This window comes from Cenococcum geophilum (assembly GCF_001692895.1).
Source record: "Cenococcum geophilum 1.58 unplaced genomic scaffold K441scaffold_48, whole genome shotgun sequence".
NCBI classification, from domain to species: Eukaryota; Fungi; Ascomycota; class Dothideomycetes; order Gloniales; family Gloniaceae; genus Cenococcum; species Cenococcum geophilum.
Genome location: NW_027137606.1, coordinates 955,119 through 973,561, shown reverse-complemented (window position 1 = coordinate 973,561; position 18,443 = coordinate 955,119). Strand labels below are relative to the sequence as shown.

Below are 18,443 nucleotides of genomic sequence, written 5' to 3'. Positions count from 1 at the left end.
GGAACTTCTCAAACACAACTGTGGCGATCGACAGACGCCACAATACCCGCCCTTTGCCATTTTCCACGCGGCGTACATGAACGCCACTTGCTCCTCGAACAAAAACAACGCAAACCCTTTCCCAAGCCACGAGCCTTCACAAATCCAGTGCCCGCCGTGATTTTTGGAATACCCAACCAATAGGGAAATAGCCGCCATTTCTCGCATAACCTCGTTCAAACAAAGGAAAGAGTGCCTAGTGAGGATCATTCCAGATACACAGAAGATCCAAACCCAGGGGTAAAAAATTATGTCAACAATTAGAATATACAGACAACGAGCGGAAGTGCTAAGTAGTAAGGATTATTCCAGGAAAATCATAAACCAAATACTCTAAAGAAGATACAATGCGAAAAGAGAATCCTATGTAGTCCAGCTATATGATGCTCTTTAGGCCACGGAAGCCTCCGGACTTCGATGCTTTGTCTTTCTTCTCGGCCTTCTCGGCTTTGTCTTTGGACTTTTTGCCAATGTTCTGTGCGCCGCCTGTGTTTGTTATTAGTCGGCCGTCCAAAAATGAATGAGAAGAGCTTACCACGACCATAGACCCTAACCTCAGACTTGGGTATAATCTTTTCCTTTTTCTCGCCTTTGCTGCTGCTAGTCTCTACAGAAAAGGCGCTCTTGCCGCTGGAAATGACTGTCTCCGGTGCATTCGGTGCTTGAAATGAAGCAGTAAGAGAGGATTCATAGACAGCTGAGAGGTCATGTGTAGGGCTTGTCGGCTCCCCATAAGCTTTCCGGGAGTTTAGGGATTCGAGCCGCACCGGACGCGCAGGGTATGATTGTGCTGGTGGACTGTTGTTGGACAATGGGGAGTGGTATTCGCTGTAGTAATCGTCTTCTTCCTGCATATTTGTATTTACCTGAGGACGAGGAAATCGAGAAGCGTAGCCACCGACACTGCTGCCAGTATTGCTATTCTGGCGACTGAAAGCCTGTATCGATGGCTCATCGGCCGTGCGATTCAAATCGTGCATGTGGCCTCGACCTTTATTCCGGCCCCTTTCGGCTTGTAGTTCGCCGTCGAGCTCATGGACACGCATCTCCAACTCAGTGTATTGGTCAAGCAGGCGATAGTGAGTCTTTTTCATCTGTTGTAGTTTCGCTTGACTCGCTGCCAGGGCAGAGTCTACCATTTGCTGCATGGAACTTGACAGTTGGCCTGGCTGAGAATTCTTCTGCGTCGATTGGAGGCGGTTTTCAAACTCTGAAATTTTGCGCTCATACGCCTTCCGGGTTCGTTCACGATCGGCATCTCTACTGTTGAGCTTCATATTGGCGATTTCGAGGTCACTGCGTAAATTATCGCGCTCTTTCTTGGTAGCCTCGAGATCTGCAAGACTTTCCTGGAGCTTCTGACACTTCTCTTGCAAAGTCCCAACGTCGGCCCGCAAGTTATCTAACTCTTTTAGATCTAATTCCGTTGAACGTAGTTTCTGTTTTGCATTCAGTTCTCTTGCCTCACTCTCAACTGCAAGTCTTCTTAGCCGTTCACAATCGTGTTGTGACTTCTGCAAGTCAAGTCGGAGACTGTCCTCATCCGAGTGCCAGTGTTTTTGCTCTTCCTTGTAGGAACGAACCTTGGAGCTCAACTCGCTCTCCCATTTCTTAAACTGGCTCCGGCCAGTGAGAGTTTCTTTCTTCAATTGTGCATACATTTCGTTCGCTTTGGCGAGTTTAGCTTTTAGAGCACGATTCGTGTTGATAAGATTCTGCGTTTCAGCCTCGACAGTCGCTTCCTTTATATGCTTGCGCTGCAGCTGCCCAATGTGGGACAGATGTTGGAGTTTGAGGTAGCGTTCAAAGTTTAGATCGTTTCGTAGGAGCATGACCTCGCGCTGAAGAGATGCTATACTCTGATTTTGGAACTCAGTGCGGGTTGGTGAGCCCGAGTGATGGCTTTGAGACATCGCTTGGGCGAATTGCTCTAGCCGTGGTGATGGCAGGGTACTGCTTTGAGGAGCAGACATGGCGCCGGCCTTGCGCAGAGAACGCTTTCTCTTTGGCTGCGGGTTCTTAGTTTCCAAATCACTTAGAGTGCGCAGAGGTGGCAGAGTAGGGCTGTCCATGACGTCTCTGGCTTTAAGGACTGGTGAGGCAGGCTTCGATGATTTGGCTACGGAATGGCTGTAGGTGCTGTGGTATGATTTTCGAGGCATTTCGATGCCATCTGATTGCCAATTGCTTGATGGGGAGAACATAGTAGATTGTGTATTTCGCCAGCTAGTCGCAGGCTCGTCATTCGCGATAGCACCATCGTCGTCAAGAATGAATATCCCCTCTTGCGGTATATCGTCTGTTCGGGCAAGAGGTGCTGGTACAGCAGGAAGCTTCGATGTAGGGGGTGGCCCTGGATCATCGAGGGTTGAAGAAACAGCCACGCATAATTCCATGCAATCAGTGACGACATCTGCAGGATCACTCTTGAGCCAGCGGGTATCGCTGAGTTCGTCCTCGATAGTTGTAGTGAACATGTTAGGATGCAGCAAGTGAACTTGGCGATAAGGTTCCGTTCTACTCCGAATGAGATCTTGGTCTAGGTCGAAGTCGTCCGCACCAGGAAAATCTACATTTTTCAGGTATTTACGAGGTTTCCGTATGTAGCTCATAAAGTTCAGAGGAAAGAGTCCATAGAGGAAGGTGAAGAAGTGAAGAAGCCCAGGTGCCGTATTTTCTGCGTAGTCAAATGACCGATGCAACTTTTCCCATGTCTGCTCAGACTCTGAATCTTCGTTTGAATCCTGACCTGTCGACTTCTCGGATTCCTCGTCAGTCGGATTTTGCTCCTCAGAGTTAGCCCCTCCAAACCGGTCCCAGCACAACATCCTGCTGTAAATGAGGAAAAGCTTTGATAGATGGAAATCCGAGGTCAGCGAGCTTGTAATATGGGGCAGAAACATGATGAGAACCGTCAATGCTAGTTCAATAACAGTAGCAGAGGCATCGATCATCAAACATTTCTCAAGATGCTGGATCAAGGGCGTTTCAAGGACGAGATAGAGATGTGGCGGCTGGACTCGTACAAAGGCGCTGAGTAGGTTAAGTGCTTGCGCCCGATATTGTTTCTGGACGAAAAGCTCATCTAGGGCAAGTAGTAGTTCCTGTTACAAAGTGTTAAATATCGTGTAGGATGTTCTCGTCTGGCACATACCTTTGGCTTTCTCCGACCAAATGTTATAAGTACGGATTCTAGCTCGTGCGCGATGAACTCATCTTGCGGAGACGCAGTATCATCTTCAGTAAATGGGATCTTGGTGCGCTCCAAATACGCCTCCAACAGCCTCTTCGAAAACTGCGCGGAGAGCTGCGCTTTTCCCCCGCTCTTGTCGTCTTCAGCATCGAATATTAAGATTCCCTGGAGAAATTCGCGAGCATCCTCAATTTCTTCCCTTTTGTGTCCTATTGCATCTATTGTAGGCCTTATTACTAAATTCCACCATTCCGCCAGCCGACTTTCTCCCCGAATCGCCGGTCGTAGAAGTTTCAGCGCGCTGAGGAAGGGTCCATGCTTGTCTGGGTTATCAGCCACATATTTCTTGTAGAGTGGCAGCAGCTCGTCCTGGAGGCGCTGCGAATCGTGGTCGTCTATGTTCTGGTACCGGTCTAAGAATGCTTCGATGGTTTGCTGGAGGTCTTCGGGAAGAGGATAAGGCGTGATTGGGGCGGAGAACGTGGAGTTGAGAGCCTTGACGGCCTCCCTCATGGACCTGCGTATCTCAAGTAGTCAGCTCCTGCAAAAGCTATGCAGATCGCAAAGCCGCGACCAGTGGCCCAAGCTGACGGGTGCAGCGGAGAGCTGGAGAACCAAACAACGGGAGTGTCTCACCCGGACGACATTTCGTATTTGAGGCTCAGATTTTGATATTTTGTGGTGTCGTGCGCGCAGGCAGTCTCACGCAGTAATCCCGGACAGGCAAGTCGACGTTATGTCTTTTGACAATGACGATGCTCAGTGCACTTGGCAGCGAAGTGAGCTAAAAAGTCAGCAGCTGACTGAGAGGTACGACTGATGGCCGACAGCGTGGGGTAACGCTCATAGATATTCACGACGGCCATTGTTCTTGTACGGCGAACCCTGTGAGTCTGCCGGATGATTCCGCCAAAGCTCCCCTTCGGCCCCCGTTTGTACCTTTTCGAGAGCGCCAAAAGTAATCGAAATGTGCAATAGGTGAGCGCCTACGCTTGGGTGGTTATCTCGTGGGCTGCACCAACTACCCTCCCAATGCACTCTGTGGGATTGCTTGCGTCCAGAGAAGCGGGCTTGACGCCACCCACGAAACGGTGGGAGCCCCCTGCTCAGGAACGTTTGCTTTTTTGGCTTCATCCTCCCAGCATGCCATGTGTGGTACCACGACCGTCAATCAATATATCAGCGAGGTGGGTGCGAAGATCGAGTCAAGAGAAGCCCCTCAATCTCAATTCCTACGAGGCCCGATGCTCTTAGCAGGCCGACAACAGGCCGACAGCAAATCCAGAGTGCCCAGAATGCCTATGTATGACCCCCTTTGCGTCCCCGCAACTCTCGTTTGGTTGCAGTCTCCCCTGCCGAGCCATGCAAAGCACCGCTTGCCTCGTTGCGTCCCTTGCTCCTGCTCGCCGTGGCGTCGACTACCCGGCCGCGTTACACAATCCTCTTTAGACAATGCTTGTATCGGCCAGCCACTTTCCCCCACGGCCCCTCTTTCAACCACGTTTGCATATTGAGTCCCCCAAACGACATGGGGTGTACCATAGGGACAAGAAAGCGTTGAAAATAACGGTCACTTGGAATCATTAGCGTCCCAGGGATGGCAATCCTTGCTGCCTTGGGATTCTTCACTCTGCCATGGCCTTCCCGCTCTTTGGCTCTAGCACTGAAAAGTCGGGGGATGACGTGAGACGGCGAGGGGATGACCCGTTATCTTATTCGGTCCGAATCATGACTTTGGATATGTATCAGATGTCCGGCTTGGCCAAAGAACATTCAAACGCTTGTGTTTCGAAGAACTATGTGCGGCAAACGCGCTGTTTCGGAGGCACAAAAAGCGGTGCGACTCAAGTCATCCAAACATGTATCTGCAATCGCGGAGCGTTTCGCGGCGCTATAACAGCAAGATCGGTACTGGAAGTGAGTGCCTTACTCTTTTACACTGAGGTAAGGAAATCCTCCGGCTCAGTTACGCTTTTAACATTGCGCACATGCACACATACGCATAGTACCGTTGCGGCGCGCTGACATTGCGCGTACCTGCATTGAGACTATCGATTAACAAACTATTGTTCCCGGCTACAATGGCCGCAGGAGTTGTCACTGAGGTAGCGACGCTTCCTGAGACATCAATGGTACTATTTAATGTAATTTTATAGAGCACTTGTGGCTTGTGATGCGACAATAGCCTTCTGTAACTGCTAGTGGCGCCTGTCAAGAATTTCACGTCGTCAAAATTAGGAAAACCGTGTCTTAGATACATCCGTAGTTAGACCGGGCTTGTGGGACAGACCTTGCGTGCATCGGGTCGTCCGTTGATTTAATGCAGAATTTCAGCCTTGCAGATCCAAGATTCATCGAGCACTTCGTAATCAGGCAGCAATGGCTCGTTGGATTTGGCCCTGCTTAGCTGAATATTTGCATTTCCACCACAACATACCTGCAAGATATCGGGAGCATGGAGGCCATTGATCAACACCCGAAGATCATTCTCTTTGGCGATTCTCTCACCGAATGGGGATTTTATGAGGAGAACCACGGCTTTGGATGGGCCCTCGGGCAATACTACGGAGGCAAAGTTGAAATCCTGAATGAAGGTACGTGTATGCAAGATAGGGATTTGAAACTAAGTGGCTAAAGCGGGACAGGCCGTGCAGGGTGAGTTCTCTTATGTAGATCATTCCGGGGGTCCAAATTGCCTCTCACGCTCAAGCAGTTTCTCTTCAACGTGGCTCAAGCCAGACTTTGAGAGGATTGTTCAGAGAGCCAAGGAGCCTTACGCGCCCCCCACACTTCTCTTCACAATCTTCTTAGGCGCCAATGATGCTTGCCTACCTCCCGCCGGTGCACATGTTCCACTAAAACGCTATGAAGAGAACTTGCGCAAATTTGTAGAGACCATCTTGACCGAAGAGGCCATGACAGACACCAAAATCGTACTCATCACCCCACCACCGATCAACATTCCAGAACCACTGCGCAACTCTATCGATATTGGCCCCGCCGGCGAGGCCAAAGTTGATCTGGAGCCGGAAAAAAGCACACGAGGTTACCGGACATACATGAGCAAGAAGCAATACGCAGATAAGGTTATGGACATTGCGAAGAGCTATGAGGATGTGACGGACCAAGTGATTGGATTAAACTACTGGAAGGCCTTGATTGACACCGCATTAGAGCAAGAAGGGAGACTTGCTGACGAAGATGCATATGATGAGAACAGACTGCCAGGGTGTGGTTTACCTGCGGCGAAGGAGTTCAAGCAAGGGTATTTCACAGACGGATTGCACCTCGATCACTTAGTAAGATGACCACTCACGACACTGCTTCAAGCTACGTGTTCGATTCTAAAGCGGTTTCAATTAGGGCTACGAGGTTCTTACGAAAGGACTAATGGATGCCGTCTTAACAAAGTGGCCTGAGCTGCACAATGACCAGGTTTGATCCTTCTAGGCTGGGTTTGGTCATCCGAAGCTAGGGTGCGTGTGGCCTGGTTACATAAAGACGTCGTAGTAGGATTGGGTGTCTTGATAGATAACCCATTTCCAAGCTCAACCTCGATTTAGAGTATTGCCAGAACCTTTAGGGTTATCCTCCTTGAACTCATCCCACGCCCGCGCTTTCACCGTTTCTGCGTCTGCTTTCTCGAAATTATCTTCATCAGGCTCTGGCCGAATGCCAGATTGCTCACCGCCGCCCCCAATTATTCCCCCTCGCCGTTTTTCCTCTTCTAGATACTCGTCAATCGTCATGGTTGGGAGATTATGATCTGGTCTAAAGACCCCTTGCTGTAACCTCTGTCGGCTATCTAGCAGTGTGAATGGCCGCAGAGGTTTGCCATCACTACTTAAAATAGGCCCTGGCCCACTCAGCCTTGACATTGGGGCATCGAGACGCTCAGAGTACCCGTCGAGGCCCCTGTCATCCCTTTGGCGAGAGTCCCCTGGATCTTGAGACAGGTCCGGTGGCGGAGCAGGAGGTGCTAGTGCAAGAATCTGCAACTCCTGTGCAATGGACTCGAGAGATTGATATGTTTGGTGTACACATAGTGTAATGTTAGTTAGTTGAAGCTGCCGCAATGCGGAGTCGTCATTCTCTAATGCAGCGGGATTTCGCCTGAGATACTGGAGAGACTGGTCTTAGCGCAGAAGGCATCATGAACAGAAAATCACAAACCTCAAGTTTCCGTTTCAACTCCTTTTCTCCCTTGAACCTAGAAATTTTGGTTTCGCGTCGGGCAGCAGCGTCAGTAGCAGATGCGGTAGAAAATGAATCCCGACTATCTAGATACTTTTCCAATAGTCTCGCATCCGCTTTCGAGAGAATACCATGTAAGTCCAAAAGCCTAAGAAAACGCTCATAGCTAGCTCTCGCGCGCTGCAGATAGGATTTACGGTCGCCACCGGTGATTTTCAAGATCAGCTCCGCAAGATAATAATTGATCGGCATGTACCTGTGGGGGTGAGACTTTCTCTGTCAAAAGATTTTCTTTATCGCAGTACGTACTGCAAGTCTCCGGATGAGACATCATCCAATGTTTCATTTAGGCTGAACAGTGAGACCTGATCTGCCACTTTTAGACATTCTTCATAAGTGGCAATAGCAGCGCTGAGGTTCTCTTGGAAGGTGGCGCTGTTAGAATTCCACGATAATTCTATTTCTTGACGTTTTGCTTCAGCTTCAGTGAACAGGCCACGGAGTGTCTTGGGTTGTTCCTCCATAGTTAAAGAAATATGTCTTGTTATTGATGTTTGCTTGCTTGGGTTGCAGTTTCCACAGAAGCAAAACCACTGGGCAGAAATCAGTCGTCACGTGCATGCATGGACCATGCCCGCTTGTGTTCTCAGAATTGGCAACAAGCTGCCGTGTTTCTTCCCTTCAGGTTACACGTCAACAAACTCAGATCGTGTCGTGCGGAACACTACAATGTCTGTAGGCGACCAGCAGTGAATTTGTGCCTGGATCTAGCTACTTAGGCTTCATGTCCGACAATTTCGTTTTGCTTGCCCTCTCAGCTCACAGCAAACTAACCTGACTCCAGCTTTTCTGTGCTTTAAAAGGAGCTACTTGACCAAGACTAATTTGTGCGGTGATATGGTGGTCATACTTTTCGATGGTGATGATGAGCCCGAGGATTCACAAAGTGTTGACGTACCTGATCAAGATCTCAACGATTCTGACATAGATGCTGATGATTCCCATCAACACGGTCCACGTACATCGTTAGAAAAGCGCAAGGCGCAAAATGCAATTTTCAAAGCGTGGGCTAGCAAAAAGGCCGAAGAGATAACTGCCAAAGAGGTCAAAGATGCCATCCAACGTGCCGACGATGAGACCTTATCCATCAGTGACATCCTAGCAAAACAAGAGTCCAGCGCAAGGATCACGAACCCTAGAGATTACCAAAACGAGCTCTTCCAGAAAGCTAAGGAAGAAAATATCATCGCCGTACTGGATACGGGCTCAGGCAAAACCCACATAGCTACGTTATTACTCCGCCACTTCATCGACGAGGAATTAGAGCGACGAGCCGCGGAAGCACCTCCCAAGATTTCTTTCTTTCTTGTACGCACATTCTACCGTTCCTCTGAGCCTAACTAATGCTATCCTAGGTTGACTCTGTGAACCTCGTCTTCCAGCAAGCAAACGTTCTGCGCTGTGGCCTCGATCATGACGTCGAGGGAATATGCGGCGCCATGGGTGCCCAGCTATGGTCGAAGAGGGCTTGGGATAAGCGTTTTACTAATAACATGGTTATCGTCTGCACTGCTGAAGTTCTAGTTCAATGCCTCATGCATTCATTTATCAATATTCATCAGATCAATCTTCTAATCTTCGACGAAGCACATCATGCGAAGAAAAATCACTCCTATGCAAGGTTGGTGGTACACCTCGCTATCTTATTTATATACTGATTCTGTGACTCAATTTCCAAGAATAATCAAAGATTTCTATCTTGTCCAGACCGATCCATCGAAGCGACCCAGGATATTTGGGATGACGGCCTCACCAGTAGATGCTAAAGTAGATATCCAGCAGGCTGCTAGGTATAAGGGCCTAGAAATGGAATGACCCTTTGCTAATGATACTCAGGGAGCTAGAGAAACTGCTTCATTGCAAGATTGCAACAACATCCGACCTAAGTCTCATCAGGAATAACATCAATCGGCCCTCCGAAGATGTTGTCGAATACGATCGACTGCCTACCCCATTCGAAACTCTCTTACATCAAGAGCTTAAAGCCAGATTCGGAGATATCAGTCCATTTGAGAAGCTGTTTCAAGAATCTAAAAAAATCAGCGCTGAACTTGGCCGTTGGGCGTCTGATATGTTCTGGTCCTTTTCTCTTGCAGAAGAACAGGCACGCAAGATCGAGATGAGAGAAGAGCGAAAATTTCATGCCCAAAAGGAGGGAAACCCAATAGCAAAGCTTGATGCCCAAATAGCTCGTTTACGCGAGGCTGCGCAAGTCATCAAAGACTACAGCTTTAGCACCCCAGAAGCTAACTCTCGCGACTTAAGTTCAAAAGTCCTCGTCCTTCATAAATGGTTACAACTTTACTTCTCTAGACAGTCCGATGCGCGATGTATCGTGTTTGTTGAAAGAAGATCCACCGCCCGGTTGCTCCATCTCATCTTCGGTTATCTTGGCGGAGCCCATCTGAAAAGCGGAGTCCTCATGGGGGTAAATTCCTCAGTTGGAGATCTCACCATCACTTTGCGAAAACAAGTGCTGGCAGTGGCAAGCTTCAGAAAAGGAGATCTTAATTGCATCTTTGCTACTTCCGTAGCAGAAGAAGGTTTGGATATCCCACAATGCAATCTCATTGTTCGCTTTGATCTATACAGAACTATGATATCATATGTTCAATCAAGGGGCCGGGCACGGCACAGAAACTCGAAATACCTACACATGGTCGAGAAGGGCAACCCCATGCATACTCAGGCGGTACTTGAAGCTCGAAGATCCGAAAAGCTCATGCGCCAATTCTGCCAATCTCTGCCGGCTGACCGCCTGCTGCTTGGGAACGACGTTGATTTTGAGAACGACATGGTCAAAGAACGTGGTTTTCGTACATTTACTGATCCATCAACCGGGGCAAAGCTAACATATAGCTCGAGCTTAGCCGTCCTTGCTCATTTTATATCATCTCTGCCGCAAGGCAACGAGGTTCCTTTACAACCAAATTACATCATGTCAATCGAAGCCGGGAAGTTCGTCTGCGAAGTCATACTCCCGGATAACTCACCCATCAATTCCGCCATAGGCCGGCCGGCTTCAAAGAAATCAGTTGCCAAATGCTCAGCGGCTTTTGAGGCATGCATCCTACTCCGCAAGGGAAAATACCTTGACGGCAACTTATTACCAATCTACACAAAGCAGCTACCTGTCATGAGAAATGCCATTCTCGCACTTGACATGAAGAAGAAGAATTTCTACCGTATGCGAATCAAGCCCAGTGTGTGGGCGTACGGTCGAGGTGATCTTCCTGTCACTCTATACCTCACAATATTAGATGTTACAAATGGTTTGGAGCGACCATATCAGCCGATGGGTTTGCTTACTAGAGTTCCTTTGCCGCAGATGCCTCGATTCCCGGTTTACCTCAGGGAAGGAAAGGTCACGGAGGTGAAGTCCATGTCCTTTGGATCTGGGTTCGACGTTTCTGGAGACATGATCGAGCACCTAACGACATTGACCTTAAGAGCCTACAAAGACATATTCGCGAAAACGTACGAACACGATCCAACCAAGTTGTCTTACTGGTTTGCACCATTGAGAGATCCGAAAACGGTAGTGATGGAAGGTTACGAAAGTCCCGCTGATTTTATCAATTGGAGTGTCGTGCAAGACGTTTTCGAAACTGAGGAATACAAATGGACTCCTGACATGAAACATGAGTATTTGAGATACCGTTTTCTTGTTGACAAATGGGATGGTGGTCGGCGTTTCTTCTCTGTCGAAGTTGCGCCAGATATGAAGGCTATGGATCCTCTACCTGCGCACTCAGAGAAGTACAAGAAATTCAATGATAGCATTCTCGACTACTCTGTCAGTCTATGGAATAAATCTCGAAAGAATTACTCCTGGGACCTCTCGCAGCCGGTCGTAGAGGCTGAGCGAGTTCCGTTTAGGCGAAATCTATTGGCTCCAGCGGAAGAAAAAGAGCATGATGGTAAAATCAGGTGCTTCGTGTGTCCGGAGCCTCTCAGAATTTCTGCTGTAAGTCAACTCTGAGATGCTGTAGCAAAATACTTATTGTTTTATAGCTTCCAGCCCCATTCGTAGCAATGTGTTACGTCTTTCCTGCCATTATTCACCGTTTCGACTCATATCTCATTGCCGTGGAAACATGTGATCTTCTTGGTCTCAATATTGGACCGGGATTAGCGCTAGAAGCCCTTACTAAAGATTCTGACAATAGTGATGAAAATGGAGAGGAGAAGATAAACTTCAGAAGCGGGATGGGTCCAAACTACGAACGCCTTGAATTTATGGGCGACTGCTTTCTCAAGATGGCTACATCGATATCAACATTCGTCCAGAACCCGGACGATAACGAATTCGAGTTCCACGTGAAGCGAATGTGCCTTCTGTGCAATAAGAACCTCTTCGAAACAGCGATTAACTTGAAGCTCTACGAGTATATTCGTAGCATGGCTTTTTCTCGGCGAGTTTACCCGCATTTATATCCAGACATTGCTAATAGAATTCAGGCGAACGTGGTACCCTGAAGGTCTCAAAATGCTTGAAGGAAAGGGATCTAAGAAGACAGGTGAAGAAGTCATCAAACACTCCCTTGGAGACAAATCCATGGCCGACGTCTGCGAAGCCTTCATCGGTGCGGCCTTCATGGAGCATAATGAATTAGGCGAATACGATCCCAAGAAATGGGACCAAGCTGTCAAAGCCGTAAAAATTATGGTGTCCAGCGATGATCACACCATGGAGACATGGGCAGACTACCTCAAAGCCTACAGCAAACCGAAGTATCAAGTGGCGGAAGCTACGGCTTCGCAACTTGACCTTGCCGCGCAAATCGAAAAAAAGCACCATTATCATTTCCGTTACCCTAGACTACTACGATCGGCCTTTATCCATCCATCTCAGTCATTCATGTGGGAGAAAATTCCTCACTACCAGCGCCTTGAATTCCTTGGTGATTCATTACTAGACATGGTCTTTGTGATGCATCTCTTCTACCGTTATCCCAATAAGGATCCCCAGTGGCTTACGGAACATAAGATGCCAATGGTATCTAATAAATTCCTCGGTGCATTGTGTGTTAAGCTGAATTTTCACGGACATCTTCGGCACAACAACGCAGTTCTGCAGCACCAAATACAAGAGTATGTGACGGGGGTGCAAGAAGCTGAGATTGAAGCAAACGGTTCTGCTGACTACTGGACCACGGTCAGCGAACCTCCCAAGGTAAGAATCAATACCTTGTTCTATCATAACATATACTTATATAGTATAGTGCTTAGCAGATATCGTGGAGTCATATGTTGGAGCCATATTCGTAGACTCGGACTTTGACTTCAATGAGGTTCAGCGCTTCTTTGATCAGCACATAAAAGTTTTTTTCGAGGACATGTCTATCTATGACGCCTTTGCAAACAACCATCCTATAACTCGCCTTACCAAGCTTCTCAACATCAATCTCGGATGCTGCGACTGGCGAATAGCCACCCGTCTCTGCGAGTCTACGATCCCTGGTGCCCGCCCTACGGCCCTTGCTATGGTGCTCATTCATTGGAACGTTATTGCGGACGGTAGTGCCATTTCCGGAAGATATGCGAGAATCAAAGCAAGCAACACTGCTTTAGACCTCCTTGAAGGACTCCCCCAGTACGAATTCCGTCGTCGCTTCGGCTGTGACTGCGTTGATGAGGAACTCGAGAATACGGGGGATGGGGGGGGAATCGGGGAAGCAATCGGTGGTTTGGTGATTTAACACTTGTGGAAAATATTCTACACTTGCTGTCTTGCCTCGTGCTGACCATCGTTAGTCTCCTGAGGAAAATGTGAAGTCGGGATCAGCTACATATTTTAGCCTATATCTATAGTTTTATTCTACGGATGAACTGCGCTGAGCACAAGGGTTACCTTACGATTATTATTTTCAGTACACGTCATTACTTCATTTATGACTAGATATTAGGATAGAATATCATTTCCTGGGATTATTCAAATCACGACTGCGTTTTGTATTCGTCATTCATCTAATGCAACCTCGTGAGCAACTTAATAAGTTTACATAACATGCTCCTATGAAAAACCACCGCGTTCTCAACTCCTTGAGATGAACACTGGTGAGGTCCCTCCACAGTAAGAAGTAAAAATAGAAATATCGCATAAAAACGATACTAAGCCAACTCCGATGGTACGGCACGGTCCTGAAACGACTAGGGATCTGGCGTTGAAGTGATTAACGGAGACATGACGAGCATGCAATTTCTGATCTACATGGCCTGTGGATGATACACCAACAGTAGACTTAAAGCATCCTGCTGATGGCTACCGGAGCCTATACTAATTTCGATCAGTATTGTTTCATGATTGAATTGATCCCATGCGCCGCCATCAAGTTGTACACCCGATTTTTAATAACTTAGTTAACTCGTTCAGAGACTCGACCAAGACTCATAGAATGACATAAGAAATGAATCAATTAGCTACTCGTGCATATGTCTTACCTAAGGCTCATCGAATCAAAACGTACCTTTTGAGTACCTAGGTAAAATCTTTGCTTCAATTTGGAGAACGATGCGACTCTAGAAGAGGTCAAAGCCCAGAAGTAATGGTCACCGTTGGCGATAAACAAAGGCACTTTATTCTTCCTCGTCATCCCAATCTCGATCGATTGCTCCCAAAAGCATCTTCCAGACGTTTCCATCCCAAGGAGTTGTATCAACAATGTCCCTATAATCAAGTTAGAGATATTAGAAGGATATATCGCACACTTGGCATTGTGAATGGAATTGCCTCGAATACCACGTACATTGGGAGATGTAAGTCTGAGTCCAGTTTTTGAAGTCGCTCCATTCCTCTCTCGTCATTACCAAAACGGATGAACTGGATTCCCACTTGTGTATCAAGAAGACCGAGCTCTTCGAGTTTGTTAACGAATATCCTGATGGGCTCATCGACTCCACCAAGAGGTCGTGATCCACCCTGCCAGACACCATCCGTAAACACGTAAATACAAATGGAACGCCCCTTGGAAGACCAATGCCGCAGATCTATGCCCATAAAGTGCCTATGACGGTTTGATTCTAGAGCTCTAGGAAGCTCTGCTCGGTAAGGTTCGAGGATTTTCCCAAGACGTGATTTCATGTCACATTGACCCGCAGGTTTTCTCCTCTGTACCTTTTCTAGAAGATGGCGTGTACGTCTCGAATGATGGGTTTCCAGGGAATTGGTGAAGTGCAGGTCAATCCCATCTGGGTCCACGTGTTTAACCAGGTATGACAACGCGCCAAAAGTCTTCGTCACTTTAGACCAGTAAGGACCCATAGATTTGGAGTCGTCAATTAGAAATACCTAGCCGAATGTAAGCACCATTTCAACAGCCTTATAAACTTTGCTTACATGATCACGGTTTCCCAGTCGATCAAGATATTCTTTGCCTGTCAAATCCTTGGTACCAGAGCCCAACTTTACTCTATTTTTCCATTCAAGAACTTCTTCAACTGACAATATGGGCTCCTTCTTTTGATAAGGATTGTGGACAGGTGTCTGGCCAGTTGAAGTAGCACTTGGGGGAGTGTAGGGAGATATATATGGAGGAGTAGGGGGGGATCTATGTGGGGGACGAGGAGGAGAGGGAGGGGATCTATCTGGAGGAGATCTACCTGGAGGGGGGCCATAGTTATCTTTCGGCGGTATACCTGTCCTCAAAAAAACATCTAGCTCAGCGAAATCGACCAGAGGATCATTTATCTTCCCACCGGATTCGTCCGAGTAAAGTGAGTCTACAAAAACCCGCCCAGATCCAAGCGAGGAAGATGGTGTTGTATTATTTGGAGAAGTACCGGATTCTGACGTCGTTCCTTGGGGGCTCTCATATGATTCCGGCGTTTGTTGTAATGGAGTGCGCGGTGCTAGGACTGGAGGCGAGAAGATCCGGAAGACTTTAGGGTACTCTTGCTCTCTCGCATTGATCAGAATACTCCGTGAGCAACTTTCCACCTGAAGAATGTTAAATCGAGATTTGATATTTCCCAACATGCCCTCTATTAGTGTGACAACGTGCTCTGTAATGTGGTCCTCATCGAGTCGTCGATTCTTGGCCTCTTTGTGCATTTTCGACACAGCTGGAAGTATTTTGGTACCATCATGAAAACAGCCGTTGTATTCAGTTTTGTTGAAGTTCGTGATTCGACCTGTCTCTACTCTGCGTAATTCGCGATATTGCTTAACGCCGGACACACCTAAAAGAGTCCACACAATAGCTTCGCTAAAAATGCAGCCAAGTGACCAAATGTCGATAAGTGGTTCAAAATCATATGTGAGGGTTTCCGTGGACACCCCCATGCAACACTCAGGTGCACCTCTTGAGTTTCAGCAATGAGGCTTGTTTTCGGGAAATGGAATCTCTTACTATACATGGGATTGCCAAATGTTTCTTTGCGTTTCGGATTTCTTTTATCGCCAGTTTTACTTGCGAAGTGGCTCATTCCCAAATCAGCAAGCTTGAAATTGCGATCATATTTTGACGAAGTGGCCCCACTAGTCACTAGGATGTTCGAAGGCTTAATGTTCTGATGTGACCTAACATCCTTTAACCGTTTCGATCTTTCGCCCAATAGAGGGAATTTATGTACATACCCTTCTAATTCGTGTATCCTTTTGATAGGTTCGACCACCTTGAACAAACTGCTCCAGAACTGTAAAATGTCTTCTTCGCTTGAAGGCGGCGTTATACTCTCAAAGTAATCCATCAGATTACCGCTGTCGGCATGCTCCAGTAGGATGTTGTATGTTCTACCATGTCGGTAGGCTCCAAAGAGGGAAATGATGTGAGGCTCATGCTTTACCGGTAGCATCATCTGATTGAAAGCCTCTACTTCATTCTGGTAGTACATGCTTTACCGGTAGCATCATCTGATTGAAAGCCTCTACTTCATTCTGGTAGTACTTTTCAGCATCCTTGGCGAAGTATGTCTTAAGGACGAACGTCTTCGGCCTTGACCAACCATTCGAGTCCTGAAATGTTGGAGGATTGTTAGCACTGACCGCACGTACTTTTTCAAGTCAAGGACGGAAATTTCCTTACCAGATGTATTAAAGTGTTGTAATTTTCAAGCACTTTGACCTTATAAATGACTGCACTTCTTCCCTTTCTCATCTGTATTTTTTCAACAATTGGCAGAATATGATCTTCTTCAAAGCAGACATTCCATAAATTTTCCCTTACGAACTTCTGGGGGCAAAACTGCCATTGTGCGCTGTAGAATGCCGGGTAGAATTCTTCGATAGGGGGAGGCCAGTTATGAGGAGGGTGGGTAGGAGACAGGAAAGGTAAGTGTCTGTCGTCGAGACCAGGATATCGAATAAACTGTGTTATATACTCTGCTTTTCCGATGAATACGAGGATCGAAAAAACACGGAGGTAGTTCTTCTGGCGGATTTCGTTTCCTAGATTTGGCTGAGATAAGAGTTTAAATATTTTCCCCATCTGATTAGCATTAAAATAGTCTTGAAGCGCATAGAATTGTATGAATTTTGCTTCGGAGGAGGAACTATTACTGCCGCAAACTTGTTTCGCTTTGATATATATCTGAAAAGCTTCGATACATTCTGCGTAACCAGGCTGCTGCGATGTAGCCATCACGAGTGGCGCGCAACGTATGGAAATCGAGGAAAGATAGTATAGCAATATAAGTTGCGGGAATGGACACCCTCATTGACGTAGAAGTTTTGAAGAAGTGTGTTTTTGAAACCTAGCGGAGAGCAAGGTCTTTTGCGGATGAAAAGGTGACAAGGCTAAGGAAGACAAGCAATGAGGGGCGGTAGTGCCATAACCTCCGCTGCAGCAGTGCCGAGTCGTTTGTCAGCCTAGCAGGTGATCATCTGCTGCTGCAAATATCCCATATGCCAGAGCGCCGTGACGTGTACGTCTAGCTGCATTCACCGGGATCTAGGAAGAACGCATAAGTTGTTTTCATAGCCGTTGGACCGCTAGGAGCACTTTCAGATGCTCGAAAGAAATTCAAGAACGGGAATGGTAGACTCGTTAAAAAAAAAACCTTGACAAAATAAAGAAATTTGTAGCACGTTATTCGGATCCTATTCTGGAGTCTTCAAAATCCGGTTAGGGATGCCTCGCAAATAGAAACCTCAATGAAACTAGATTCGACTGCGATCACTGTGACTGGTTACTAATTTTTTTTTCCTTGGCTTCGCTACCGTAGCCTGACTTAGTTACTATGAGTTAACCTCCGAGGACACTCACCGAAGACACTCACCGACGTAATACGTCAGTGGCAGAGTCCATGTTTTTCTAGAGTAGACTAAAGACATGCTGAACCTACAAAACTTCGCCTGCTAGGCCTCGCGTGGACGCCATTTCATTGAGACCGCTGCGGCACGAAGGATGCATTTAAAGGCGTTTTACCTGACTGCGTACGTACAAGGAAAAGGAGAGACGTTGGATTTGCCTTTGTATGCTCGAACTGACCATGACATGACAGCCCCGTCCCTGCAATAGCTCACAGCCTGTTCCATATTGCGTTAAATACTGTCTCGCTACTGTCTCGCTACCAGCGCCAAGTTGTGTTAGCCTCGACGATTCCGCCACTTAAGCCACAGGGTTCAAAAACAGCCATTCAATTACCATATAAACTCTAGACAGGCTTTTGAAGGATTTTAGAGGGGGTATACAGCAGAAATAACTAATTGACGTGTACCGTTATCGGGACTACGTACACGTTGGGTCTGGTGAGCGTCTTTAAATATTCTTAGAAACTTGTCTAAAATACTGTACATGTTTCGTAGCAATGCTTAATCGAAATCTCATATTAGAAGCAAGCCAGCATTGCCCAATAGAGATCATCGTAACCATATGCCCGGCTTTCGAGAATTATATCTTTCGGAAGGACTTCAGCTCCTGATGCGCCCTTTGCAAGCCCTGAACCAGAATAAGGGGCCCGAATCTCCTGGTTGTTTCCGTCATAAAATGTGCAATGATGCACGAAAATCCAAGTT

General features: G+C 47.2%; 5 protein-coding genes across 5 annotated transcripts; 2 read left to right on the top strand and 3 right to left on the bottom strand.

Moving 5' to 3' along the window:
* Window positions 1-415: 415 nt before the first annotated feature.
* On the bottom strand, window positions 416-3,745 carry K441DRAFT_580269 (uncharacterized protein; the record flags this gene model as incomplete). Its single annotated transcript, XM_067644374.1, has 3 exons — window positions 416-525; window positions 575-3,143; window positions 3,194-3,745. The coding sequence occupies 3 exons, from the start codon at window positions 3,743-3,745 to the stop codon at window positions 416-418; spliced, it is 3,231 nt and encodes a 1,076-aa protein (XP_067499830.1).
* A 1,942-nt stretch (window positions 3,746-5,687) lies between these two features.
* Window positions 5,688-6,673, top strand: K441DRAFT_689563 (SGNH hydrolase; the record flags this gene model as incomplete). The annotated part of the gene is made up of 3 exons (XM_067652311.1): window positions 5,688-5,826; window positions 5,906-6,531; window positions 6,596-6,673. The coding sequence occupies 3 exons, from the start codon at window positions 5,688-5,690 to the stop codon at window positions 6,671-6,673; spliced, it is 843 nt and encodes a 280-aa protein (XP_067499829.1).
* Window positions 6,674-6,780: 107 nt separating this feature from the next.
* On the bottom strand, window positions 6,781-7,950 carry K441DRAFT_689562 (phosphatase 2A-associated protein; the record flags this gene model as incomplete). Its single annotated transcript, XM_067652310.1, has 3 exons — window positions 6,781-7,353; window positions 7,406-7,682; window positions 7,736-7,950. 3 exons carry the CDS (start codon window positions 7,948-7,950, stop codon window positions 6,781-6,783), a joined length of 1,065 nt encoding a protein of 354 aa, XP_067499828.1.
* A 289-nt stretch (window positions 7,951-8,239) lies between these two features.
* Window positions 8,240-13,433, top strand: K441DRAFT_643550 (dicer-like protein 1). The gene is made up of 7 exons (XM_067646721.1): window positions 8,240-8,794; window positions 8,842-9,107; window positions 9,166-9,276; window positions 9,323-11,453; window positions 11,501-11,901; window positions 11,948-12,662; window positions 12,712-13,433. The coding sequence occupies exons 1-7, from the start codon at window positions 8,324-8,326 to the stop codon at window positions 13,186-13,188; spliced, it is 4,572 nt and encodes a 1,523-aa protein (XP_067499827.1). The 5' UTR covers window positions 8,240-8,323; the 3' UTR covers window positions 13,189-13,433.
* A 193-nt stretch (window positions 13,434-13,626) lies between these two features.
* Window positions 13,627-17,234, bottom strand: K441DRAFT_245631 (kinase-like protein). The gene is made up of 6 exons (XM_067640740.1): window positions 16,513-17,234; window positions 16,353-16,442; window positions 15,838-16,297; window positions 14,826-15,787; window positions 14,236-14,777; window positions 13,627-14,156 (listed from the first exon to the last, which is right to left on the bottom strand). Exons 1-6 carry the CDS (start codon window positions 17,065-17,067, stop codon window positions 14,066-14,068), a joined length of 2,700 nt encoding a protein of 899 aa, XP_067499826.1. The 5' UTR covers window positions 17,068-17,234; the 3' UTR covers window positions 13,627-14,065.
* Between the last annotated feature and the right edge of the window lie 1,209 nt (window positions 17,235-18,443).